The sequence below is a fragment of the Microcaecilia unicolor genome, chromosome 8 (assembly GCF_901765095.1).
Source record: "Microcaecilia unicolor chromosome 8, aMicUni1.1, whole genome shotgun sequence".
Classification (NCBI taxonomy): Eukaryota; Metazoa; Chordata; class Amphibia; order Gymnophiona; family Siphonopidae; genus Microcaecilia; species Microcaecilia unicolor.
This window is the reverse complement of record NC_044038.1, coordinates 10,094,768-10,106,930: the sequence shown is the minus strand read 5'-3', so window position 1 is coordinate 10,106,930 and position 12,163 is coordinate 10,094,768. Positions and strand designations below refer to the sequence as shown.

The 12,163-nt window shown below is 45.0% G+C and overlaps 1 protein-coding gene across 3 annotated transcripts in view; it reads left to right on the top strand.

Moving 5' to 3' along the window:
- MPRIP (myosin phosphatase Rho interacting protein) overlaps positions 1-3,192 on the top strand; it is a 266,000-nt gene extending 262,808 nt beyond the window's left edge. For 2 of the 3 annotated variants that reach the window (XM_030212573.1, XM_030212572.1), the window contains one exon: positions 1,855-3,192. In XM_030212573.1, coding sequence (XP_030068433.1) covers positions 1,855-1,926 — 72 coding nt within the window. In that variant the 3' untranslated portion in view covers positions 1,927-3,192. The remainder of the gene's footprint in view (positions 1-1,854) is intronic. The other variant, XM_030212574.1, reaches the window with a different exon arrangement.
- The last annotated feature ends 8,971 nt before the right edge of the window (positions 3,193-12,163 follow it).

Here is a 12,163-nt window from a genome sequence, read left to right as displayed (position 1 = left end):
CTGCCATTTCATTGGTCTAGACCCCTTAATTAGTTTACAAAGAGAACTGGGTCAGGCAGCACCAGATCAACTGGGCCAACTGCAGCAGGTTTGTTCACAGCCCTTGGGCAGGATACAGAGAGAGGCCTCAGTCATTGGATAACCTAGAACAAACAGTACCACCAGGTCTGCTGTGCCTGCTGCAGTACATAGTGTCCACAAACCATGGGAGGGTGGGGGAGAGTCTTCTTCCCTGAAGAACACTGACACCTGGTGGCCAGATCTAGGCACCACGACTTTGTAGGGTTCTAGAAGGAACCCGGGTGGGTAGCCTCAGCTTAGCACTACCCAAGTTTGGGAGGGGCTTGTAAAACAGGTGAACCCCCCCCCCCCCCCCCCCACAGGCTCATGATACTGGACCCCAACCCTATGTCTAACTGAGCCAGAAACCAAAAAGGACCAGGAAGGAATGCTGCCCATTTCCCTGCCCCCTCCCCCAAAAAAAGCAGACGGCAATGTCTGTGAATCCATTCATACAACAGTCTGAATAATTGAGACACATAAACAGAATAACATTATTGCCTTTTATTGATTTCTTTTTTTTTCAACCCAAAATTAGAAATGTCTACCTAATCAGTCAAAGGTCTACTTGGCAAAATCCTCTCTCCAGGAGTGGCCAGCAGCAGGTGCTTAGAGGGTCCAGGTGATGTGGTCTGGTCCTGTCATGCCCATCCAGTGTTCACCAGCTCTTGTGTAGGGCTTCTTTAAGATCTTAAACCCTTCATAACCCAGGTTACACTGTTTGTCCCCCTATCTCTTGTGACAACGCATCCCGCAGGTTAACGTAAGTCTCAAAATATTTTCATATAATGTGCACTAAAACAGGAAATTTAAAAAATGAAGAACTTAGCAATTTTTTGTTGTTTCATTTTGAAATGACAAGAAAACAAGATAGTTTATCATTGCTGCATTTTCATGTCATTTTAAAATGAATCTCTCCCCCACCCCCACCCCCAGGTTTGTTTTGAGCCTACTGCTTTGTAACCTCAGCAGTTGTCGCTTCTCCTTCCTTCCCGAGTCCTTGCTAAACTCATTTACTCCTGCCTTTTTCTTGAGATCTTTTTACAATTCTTTTTGTCAGTTGTTAGTATGAGCAACTTTGCTGTGTAGGAAAGTGGCATCTTTGCTGGACATCTTCTATTCCGTAGCTGGGTTTGCAGATGGTGGCATTGGTGGTGGGAGAGATTTTTAATTAAGGTTCTGTCGTGGCTTCTGCGAATCCTGCAGTAACCCAGGGTCAATTTAATGCCCAGGTTCCATTGTGTGCTATGCTGTCAAAACTGAGATGGCAGGTCTGTTCTAAGACTTGTTTACTTTTTTTTTTTTTTAATAATCACCCCTTCCCACTTCAAAAAAAAAAAAAAAAATTGTGCTTGTATATGTGTAGGAAATGTCAGAAGATTTATGTATCTTTATTCACCTATAACACAAACCCCAGTGCCCAGGCAGCCAAAGAATGATGCAGCCGGTAGGCAAGTTGGGTTTCAGGACCAGATCACGTGGCCTGCATTGGGGACTTCCTGCCAGTTTGTTCTTTCTCTGTTTAATTACATAAGGAATGTTCTCTGCCTGTGTGATTTATTGATAATATTTCATCTCTCTATATGGCCTTGGCATGTTCTACTAATCTCTCCCCATTGGCCCCCACCCCCAACTCTTCCAATCCTAGCATCCCGCACAATCTCAGTACTCCTGCACTTTTGAAAATGTCGCCATGTATTTTTTTTATCCTGGCGACTCCCTCGAATCTAGCTTATGTTATTTTGTTTTGTTTCTTTCTTAAAGACTTTCTTTTTATTTCCTTTTTGTGCCTAGAGTCTGAAGGAAGGTCTTACGGTGCAGGAGCGGCTGAAGCTCTTTGAATCCAGAGACTTGAAGAAGCATTAAGTCTCCCTGCCTGACCCGCAATCTCCCACCCACACGCACACCACCAGCACTCCAACCCCCTGGACATTGTACATGTGCATCTCCCGGCTTGCGACAAGAACAACGCTGTGTTCTCTGAATCTCCTGGTGACCTTTCCCTATACGAGAGCCAGCTGGAAGACAGACTGTGCATTGTCACACTCCACCATGTTGGTTCATATCTCTTGCTTACACTGTAATCCGGGATCAACAGGAGAAGGGAACCTCCCCAGCAACCTCTTAAAACTGGCTTATCACTGAACTGTGTCCTCTACTGTAAGCCCTTACACGAAATGTCAGTATTATGGCTTAGCAGCCTGTTCATAAGCTTGCTCTAGGTACCAAGTCCCTAGTGTTGGTACAGGGCCAGGCACACTACTGTTTGTAGATGGGCATTGCCTTTAACCGGCCTTCATTGGTAATTCTTCCTGCCTTCCCTTTAGTGAGACAAAGCACTGAGAGTCGAACTTGTGTTCCAATTCTTGGATGAAATTCATTATTCTGTGGGTGAAACCCAGGTCCAGCAGTGTGGCAAGGCCACAGCAGATGGAACGGACATAAGCAGAGTACAATGGAGACTGTGGACTTTACTGACTGAGGGAAGCCTATTTCCAATCCCCACTAACCCTTAATTGGACATACATAGGGTTAGGAGGAGTGTACCCTAGAACTGTGATGCATACCTTATGTGTTAGGCATATAAGAGCATCTCAGAGGCAGAATGAGGCAGACCCCCACCTCTCCCGACTCTGCCGTTAGTCTATACAGTTATAGTAGAGGTCCCACTGATTCTTACAAGCATATATACCCTTAACAAATCTCACCATCTCCTATCTTTTCTTTGTTGCTGCACCAGATGCCTGTATCTTTAAGATGGATAAAGGACGCAGGGACAGGTGGACTGATAGTACTAAAGTGAGAGAATTTCACTTTAAAGTTGACCATCCTCCCATCTCCACACCCAATGATGCTCCCCATATCCAGTTTTCCCCAAACCCCCATGACTGTAAAAATACACATCTGGATTCGGCTCAGTGCACTGAAATTCTATTATCTGCTCAACATGCCCCATCCTGCCCTTGGAACAGCTGATGGCAAAGAGTTTTACCAAATTCCCCCAAGCTCCCTGGATCCAGTAGGCTCATACGAACTCTGGTGACATCACGCATACATCATCTAGACTGACTGGTGTCTTTTGTATCACGTATGACCATCTTCAACGTGGAAGGGCTTCAGGGAAGTAGTGGGGGGGGGGGGGGGAGTCAGCTAGAGAATTTTATACTTGACAGGGTTGGGGGGGGGGGGGGGGGGTAAAGTTCCTAATGGAAACAGAGCATCCAGTGGAGGAATAAATGAAAGACAGATTGTCCCAGAACTTACTGCAGCTCCTGAGGTGTTGCTTGTGCCTCTTTCTCCAGTAGTATTCATACCCACCCCTCCTGTCCTCTGCCTGTTTATAGAGCTCGAACAGCCCTGTGCACCACCTTCAGCTTGTCCGGGATTCCAGGTTTTAGCTGACTGATGTGGTGTGTGTGTGTGTGGGGGGGGGGGGGGGGGGGGGATTTGAAGTTTGATCCCACAGCTCTGAAGTATGTGGACCCCTGACTTCCCTCCCCAGCTGCAATCCATCCCTAAAATTCAATCTATGAATATAACGTTGCATTAAGACTGGAGGAACGAGTGCCAAAGCATTCCATGGTCTCTGGTGTACTTATAATGGAAGTCAGGACTGTGTAACCCAGAGTGAATTGGCACCCAGTATGAGATGAGGCTTGTGCCACTGTCTGTGGGCAGCCACTGTAGCAGCATTTTCCCTAGTAACCCTTTAGATGTGGGCTCCGCCAGCAGAGGTGGCCTGTAGGCTTTCTGCTGTGGTAGAAGGTGGGCATTGCTGTGCCTGGTCCTGACTTTTTTTTTTGTCTCATGCAAAGCCCTGTGACCTCTGCTGCATTGTTTGGCTTCGTAGTATAATCTCGGCCACTGAGCAGGAGATAAGACATGCTCTTCTCTCTTTCCTCAAGGCGTTTGTATGGATGGCACTGTCAAGCAACAGTGATCACATCCTGTGCATTCTGACAGCCACATTATGTCTCTCAGTTTGGAACGGTCATGAGTTTAAGTGAGGGAAGTGAGGAGGACATTTTGTTATCCAGAAAAAATCAGAATTAATCTTTCCATAAACTGCTGTCTGTTATGATGCAGCGGTGACAGTATTACAACATGGGCTAAAACAGAGAAATTGTTTACTAAAATTGAACAGGCAGGGCTTTGCCACTCTTCAGCTGGATGGGACACAGTGCTCTGCTCTTGCACTGTTTCATTCATTTTATTTTGATCAGTCAGCTCGTAGTAACTCTTTGGCATTTGTGTCCATGTTACAGTAGTTTTGGATGCCTGAATAGCTGATGTCTGTCCTTTTATGTTTGGCTTTATACATTCTCTCTTGAAATTGGTGTTTTTTTTTTTTGGGGGGGGGGAGTCTTAGTTACCAACCACTGCATCCCTAAAAAAAAACTTATTGTACAGAATGAGCTGCCCTTTCTGGTCAAAGAAAAATCTAGCTGAAAAGCAGCCCAGGAGTGTGGGAAGTTGAGTTAACTCAACCAATATGAAAGGGTGTGGTGGAGTCTCAGAATGATGTCATGTGTTTCCAAAGGAAAAAAGAAAACCAAAAATACTGATTTTGATTTATTTTATTTTTGGTTAATACAATTTTCTCTTTTTGGGTGGAATAATGTCTGTTTATGCTCCTTCCCTCTCCACTCTCCCCCCCCCCCCCCCCCCATGTTATTATTTATATATATCTGGACTAACTAACGGAGAAGTCACCAGAAGCACATTTCAGGCTTTCTAAGTACTTTTGGCATGTCTGGTTGGTCTGGCAAGCCATGTGCTGCTTGATGGGAGTGCAGGGGCTAAGGGTGCTGCAGTCTTGGAGTATTGCAAGTCTTGGGGACAGATATTGAAAATTCCATGCTTTGGTGACCAGAGATGTGGACAGGGGTTGAGGAGGTGAGATCCCCAGATGTGTGTTACTCTGCTTTGTTCAGAAAAGCAGAGAATATAGGTAAGGCTAAGGTCCGGAAAGGTGTGTGGTGACAGGAGCAGAAGTTAGAGGGGGGAGTGGGATAGCAGCAGTTGTGGAACCTGGACACAACAGAGAGCTTTCTTTAAAATAAAATTTTAATCCACCATTAATAACAAAAGTTTCCCCTATGTTTATGTGGTAAAATTAACATTTGTAAAAGTCCCAAGTCGGTGCCAGTTTTTTGAATCTCATGGCATTACTGTACTGGTGGTTCTCATAGACACAACTTTAATTGTGGAATATGGATGGGGCCTCGGAGGAATTAATAAACAGGAATTTGTTTATTGTGATCATTTTCTTAATAAGCTCTACCCAAGATGTGGGAAAATATAAGAATATAGGTCTTGTTTGTTTGTTGTTTTCTGAATTGGGTCTAAGATTAGGACCAAAAACAGGGCCGAGAACCTGGCAGGCTGATACTTTGAAGAAATATACAAGCCTTGCCTCTTTAACTCTCGCAAAGTGTTACTATATGCAGCTCTCTGAGGAGGCTGATAGAGGGATAAGCTGGGGTATTTTGTTCATCATTCTTGTTCAGTTTGGGAGGTGTTTAGGTGGCGTTCTAGGACTATAGTCTTTCTTTCTCCCTTCCTATCAAATGAAACAAAGTTTTTGTCACGTTGGAAACTTCACAATATTTCTGTTCGATGATTTAAATATACAGACGTCTGGAAGAAGTGAAGCCAGTAAATAAAGGTGGGTATCTATGAGGCAACGGCTACTGCTTTCGTAAGATGGCTTCAAAGGACAAGCAGGAGACAGATGAGTACTGATTTTTGAGGTGAAACGTTATTTCAGCAACGCCTTTAGTGAATGCAACAAGCATAACTGGAAGTTGCCAGGAAAAATGGAGTCGGGATTAATCTTGATGTTTTTCTTTCCCTGTCTTGCCCCGAAGTTCAAGCCAAATATCACCGATTAACTGAAAACATGCGACACGGTTGACCCTTTCTGTGCAGCAAAAAGCCAGAGTGCACATCCCCTCTTCAGCAAAGGCTAACCAGGCCCAAGTTCAGCCCTACCCAAGAAACTACTGAAGGGATTGGCTGGGAGACAGTGATAAGGATGTAAGTAGAAGAGCAGGACTGGAGGCTGCACTTTTATCAACCGCTGGGATATAAGGCCATACTTAAAACAGATTTAAATATCTTTTAAAGTAATGCAGGAAAGCTGGGGTTACCAGGAAGTATCTCCAGCAGCAACCAGAACATGTTGGCATTAGGATTGCTGTTATTGTAACTCAAAACTAAAGATGAGTGAATGGTGTGGCACCATGTGTTGGAAGGCAGGGGAAAGAAAATTTTCAATCAAAGTAGATTGCCCCTTATAAGGTTTGTTGAACATACAGACTAAGGTAGATGTGGCTGATGTAATCTGTAAGCCTGCCATTGTGCTTCCTAATATCTTGAAGCCAGGAAGTAGATTGTCCCCGAACTCTGTTTGGTCTACTTTCTGTTGAAGGCTTTTAGAAGTGTAACTGATTCTGCTTTCTTTGGCAGTGGAGAAGGTGGGGTGGGGTTTCTGTATGCTTTTCCCAGCAAAAATAGAAGAATCTCCTCATTTCACCCCAATGGGATTCCTAGAACAGGGAGGATTTAGCAAGGTGAGAAGTGACTGGTTCTATTCTCTCACTTGCAGTCATTGATCCCATTAGTTTCCGTTTGATGTTACTGAAGCTATATGCACAATATGGAACAGCAGCCAGTGTTGTCCAACTCTATCCCAGGGCAACACATAACCTCTCTGCTTTTTTAATATCCATAATGAATATGCAGGAGGTAGATCTGCATGCACTGGGTCCTCTGCTTCATTCATACTAATTGTGGAAGTCCTGAAACCTGACTGGCTCAACCCATATGCTTCCCAGGCAGTCTGGTTTTCAGAATCCTCACAGCGAAGAAGTATATGACAGATCTTTGTGTGCCCGTCATTGAGGCTATCCTGAAAATCTGTTACCTGACTAGGTGAGGTTGGCTTGGGGTCTGAGTTGAGAACCACTGGACCGGCTTAAGGCATGAGCCCAGAGAGGCACTGACTGAGAGGGTGCCAGAGCTCAAGAGTGCCAAATGCCTGCCTTACCAGCACACAGCAGCAACTAGTGTGTGTGAGTTGACATTGTGTTTAAACCTATGGCAATACCAGCCGCAGTGCAGACAACCCAGCACAGTGGTGAGTGAAGCAACATAACATGGCTGTTGCTGTTGTTTAAAGGAAGGTCAGCTGCTAATTGCATGCATGCCAGCTGGGGGAGCTGATATGATGAGAGCCGATGTGGGCCTAAAGGGGCACCAAAGCAAAGGTTGGCTCAGGACACCACAAGCCCTTGAGCCAGCATGACCAAGGTACAAGGCCTTGCTTTCTCAGCAGCCGTAACAGATTAGCTACGTTTCGATTTAGCCCTCTACTTGCCGGCGTTTTCGCTCTAATCCAGTATGTTTCCTTGACAATTCTTCAGTAAACAGACTTCAGAAATCTGTTGCTGCCTGACCTAAGGAGCAGTCTTGTTTAGTAGTAGTTCTACTATCGTGCAAGTTTTCCACCATTTTTAATGAATAAAATCAGAGGTATGATTCAGTGCCGTCTTTGGAGTAAGGCCAGTATGAGATTTGCCTGCCCCTGTGTTATGAAAGTTGTCTGTTTTACAGATGTCCTGGGTCTCTCGGAGCCAGTCAAGGTTTCAAAATATTCATGGAGAATATGTGCGAGAAATGTGCATTATGGATCTGTAACGCATGCAGATTTCTCATGCATATTCACTATGTATGTCTTGGAAACCTGAGTGTGGTATCCCTGGCATCAGTTTAAGAAGCCCTACTCTTTAGTCAGAGAAGACCAAATGGGATATTTATTATTGAAGATCCTTGGTCTGTATTTTCCAAGGTTCATTCTGTTTGAGTGTAAGATGTCCACTGGGGAAATTGAGAAACGTAGCCTGTTCAGTACTTGTCAGGATCCATTTTCAGCTTTTCCTTTTAGGTGTCTCTGTAAAATGTGACATGGATGGAGAAGGATGTGTGTCCCTAAGACAAGAGCCTGGGCAGTTACACAAAGAGTGTGTGTCCCCCCTCCCCAACACAACAGCAGTCCAGTATGTGTTTTCTTGAAATGTGCTTAAAAAAGAGCAGGATCCCTGGTTAATAGTCTGAACAAAAAAATGATAGCAGGGTGAGGCTCCATGGAGCCTGCTAACACAGTCGCAGCAAGTAGCGATCTGGTGCTGCCTTTCATCTTGTAAATAGACTGGAGCAGAATTTCAGCAGCTTTTTGTATCCCCTTGTTGTGAATATTTAAAGCACCTGCATGTTCTTTGTACCTTGTTTCCTGTTTTTTCCCCACATTTTTAAAGATGCCTTTTTTTTTTTTAATTCTCTTAAGCTAATTTAAAACCTGTATAGTATTCAAAGCACACAGTGTGTAATTTATTCAAATGGTGGTGGTGGGTTGTTTTGAGGGGTTTTCTGCAGGGTGTGTGGTTTGTTGTTTTTTTGTGTGTGTGTGTGGGGGGGGGGGGGGGGGGGTGTTAATCCTGTTCTGAAATACACTTTAGTTGGAAGTTTATTTCATGAATAGACGATGCTGGCCCCATCCAGTTGTTTTAATGATACATGTTCTCTTAACATCCCAGAACAGGATAGCTTGAAACCTTGACTCTTGTTCTGGTGGTGTGAACTTAACCCCTGGAGGCATCGGTGCACACTTTACTCCCTGGGGCAGTTCTTAATAGTGTGAACTCCAAGACATTTATACCTACAGGCAGATGATCAAAAGCCCCGCACTGTTCCAAACAGCGCTCTAAAATAGCACTGGAACAGCACGGGGCGCTATTAGACCTATGATCAGAGATAATTGCACTGTTTAAATTGGCATGCATTATATCTGATTATAGGGTAGAAGTGCGGGAGAAGTGTGCCTGAGCATGCTCTTACCACAATTCTCCCGCACTTGTTTGACAGGTATGGGCTGGAGACCAATGAAAAGAGGACGCCCATCTTTAAATCGGAAGATGGACATCCTCAACTGCCCTGTTGCAGGGATGGCCAAATTTCAAAGGGGTGTCGGAGGTATAGTGACAGGGCAGTTGAGGACGTTTCTGCAATGGGCAGTTAAGGACGTCCAAAATTGGATGTTTCTATGAGAAAGACGTCTTTCTCATAGAAACATCCAATTTTGGACGTCCTTAACTGCCCATTGCAGAAACGTGCAAATTTGGACGTCCTCAACTGCTCCGTCATAGATAAGTCCAAATTTTGGACGTCCTCAACTTCCCTCGGCAGGTTTGCTGTAGGGGGGAATGGGGGCCTGCCAGCATGCAAATGCACCTAAGAAACAAGATGGCAAGCGATCCGCAAAATCCAATGTGGAGACAAAGCAGATCAATCAGTGATAAGGTTCAAAACTTTGCATGCTGGACAGGCCCCCATTCCCCCCTACAGCAAACCTGCCGAGGGAAGTTGAGGACGTCCAAAATTTGGACTTATCTATGACGGAGCAGTTGAGGACATCCAAAATGTGGACGTTTCTGCAATGGGCAGTTAAGGACGTCCAAAATTGGATGTTTCTATGAGAAAGATGTCTTTCTCATAGAAACATCCAATTTTGGACGTCCTTAACTGCCCATTGCAGAAACGTCCACATTTTGGACGTCCTCAACTGCCCTGTCACTATACCTCCGACACCCCTTTGAAATTTGGCCGTCCCTGCCTCCCCAATGATCTGCAAACCCTAACGCCAGCTCGGAGCTGGTGTAGGGCTTGTTGCGGCCAGCGACCCACTCTTTGGTGCGCTGGACGCTGATCATTTGTGATGAATGCGTTAAGCACCGATTAGCATGCATTTGCAGGCTACTTGCGCTAAGAGCCCTCGAGTGTGTTGTTTCACACGCTCGAGAGGCGGTAGCAAATGCCAGCACAAGTATGGCGCTAACAGCCTCTAGCGCCAGCGTTTGCTTTTGATCATCTGCCTGCTAGTATCTCCAACTTACAGAGGTTCCTACATAACACAGTATCTCTTAGATGAGGGTGAGTAAAGGACTTGTCACAGCAGCAGTAGCTAGCTGCAGAAATTATATTCTCAGCTTTGGCTGGCTGCAGTGATAGGAAAATGAGTCCTTGGGACACACCTAGCCAATTGGGTTTTCAGGATACCCATGAAAGAGTTGCATGTACTACCTCTATGCAATTTTTTTTTTTTGTTTCATTTGCACTTTCCCACTCATAGCAGGTTCAATGCGGCTTACATATTATATATAGGTACGTATTTGTACCTGGGGCAATGGAGGGTTAAGTGACTTGCCCAGAGTCACAAGGAGCTGCCTGTGCCTGCAGTGGGAATCAAACCCAGTTCCCCAGGACCAAGTCCACCACACTGACCACTAGGCCACTCCTCCACTCAGTCAGTCATGCATAGTCATTGTGGTATCATGAAAACCTGGCTGGCTGGCTGTGTCCTACATTAAACCAGAATAACCCTGTGCTGCTCTAGTCTTGGGATATGGTTGATCAGTTCAACTCAACAGCTCTTCACACTTGCTAATGTACAGCTGGTGGGGGTGGCTCCTGTGGTGGTGATGAAGACCTTGTTAATGGATCTTGTGTTGTGTAATGGTTCACTACACTATTCTGTATAGCTGCAAGCCTGTTCAGATAGAACCTTATCACTTCCAATCCTGAGCAGCGATCCTCTGATGTTGCTAATGCACTGTGTATTGTCTTTTTCATTGTAGAGTTGGCTTTTATAGGTATTGATTCACATCTCCTTTTGGTAGATTTTGCCCATGCTTCCCCTGAAGAAGAAAAATAAAGGGGATGGGAGGGAAAACAAGCAAAGGCCTGGAACTTACAGAACCTCTCCCTATAGCAACAGGCCTACCTGCCTAATGGGCATAGGTTATCTTTAAAGCTGCTGTAACTGTACTGGGTCTTAAAGCAGGAGCTAGAACCCCCCCCCCCCCCCCTGTTTAAATTGCAAGGACACTCCTTTCCTATTACAGCTTGGTTCATAGAAGTAAGCAGTGGACCCTAAATCTGGCTAAAGAACATGCTGCCTGCCACTGCTTTGATTACTTAAAATTTCCAACCCACTGGGTGAACGGTGGCATAAAACTTTAGAAAAGTGATTTCCTGTATTGTTTTCTTAAATGGTTGGGACAGACATGGATGATGCCTTCCCTTGAATTCCAGGTGCACAGTGCTAAGCTGTGGTTTCTGCCCTTTGGAGCCTTAAAATGGTCTGAGCTGTAGCTTCCCACTCCACTGGATGTCAGGTGGTATAAAAGATGTAGAAATGTGCAGCCAGTGCCCATCTTGGGTTTTGTTCCTTAAATGATGGTCAGTATTTCTTCACTATGATTTAACTTATCCCCTTCCCCCACGTTCACAAAGCAAAATAATTCACACTCAGCCATACGTCAGAGGTTCACTCCTTAACTCTGCCTAAGGTACACATGGTCATTCACAACAGGCAATGCCACTTAAACTTTTATAAATTAACTTTAAAAATAACAATGAAAAACTTTACCCCACCACCCCCAACCTCCATAACACAATAAACTGTCACAGTCACCAGCAGGTTCAAGAAAATCCAGGACACCTGTGCTGTTGCCTCCTGGGTAAAAGGATGGGAGCTTGTCTGCTAGAGCTGCTATAAGCCTCAGACTAGCCCTGCACTTGCCAACAGGTGCAAAACTGTACCACAGGGCAGCTGTGGAAGATCTTGACGCTGTTAAACTGGTTCTCTTCCTGTTCCCTCCTTTGCTAACTCTTGGGCAAAGGATCTTGCTTAACTCACACATTTGTTATTACCTGAGATGCTGAGGGACATTTGCCCCCCCCCCCCCCCCCCCTCATTTTTCCCTTCTTCCCAGTGCACCTGATTACTGTAATTTGTGTGTCTCTTTATTCTTTTAAGACTGGGGTGGCATGCTAGGTTCCCAAGGATGTAGCTGAACCTTCTTATCTTGTAAATATAATTACCTAACTTTACATAAACTATATGGTAATAAAGTATTTTTGCATCACCCTTTGCATGCGCACTTGTGAGGTGTTTCTTGAGCAGTTAAATGCACAGTTCTACACCAGCAGGCATGTACATTCCTTGTCTTATAAGCAGATAAAGGCAACAGGACCTAGTGCT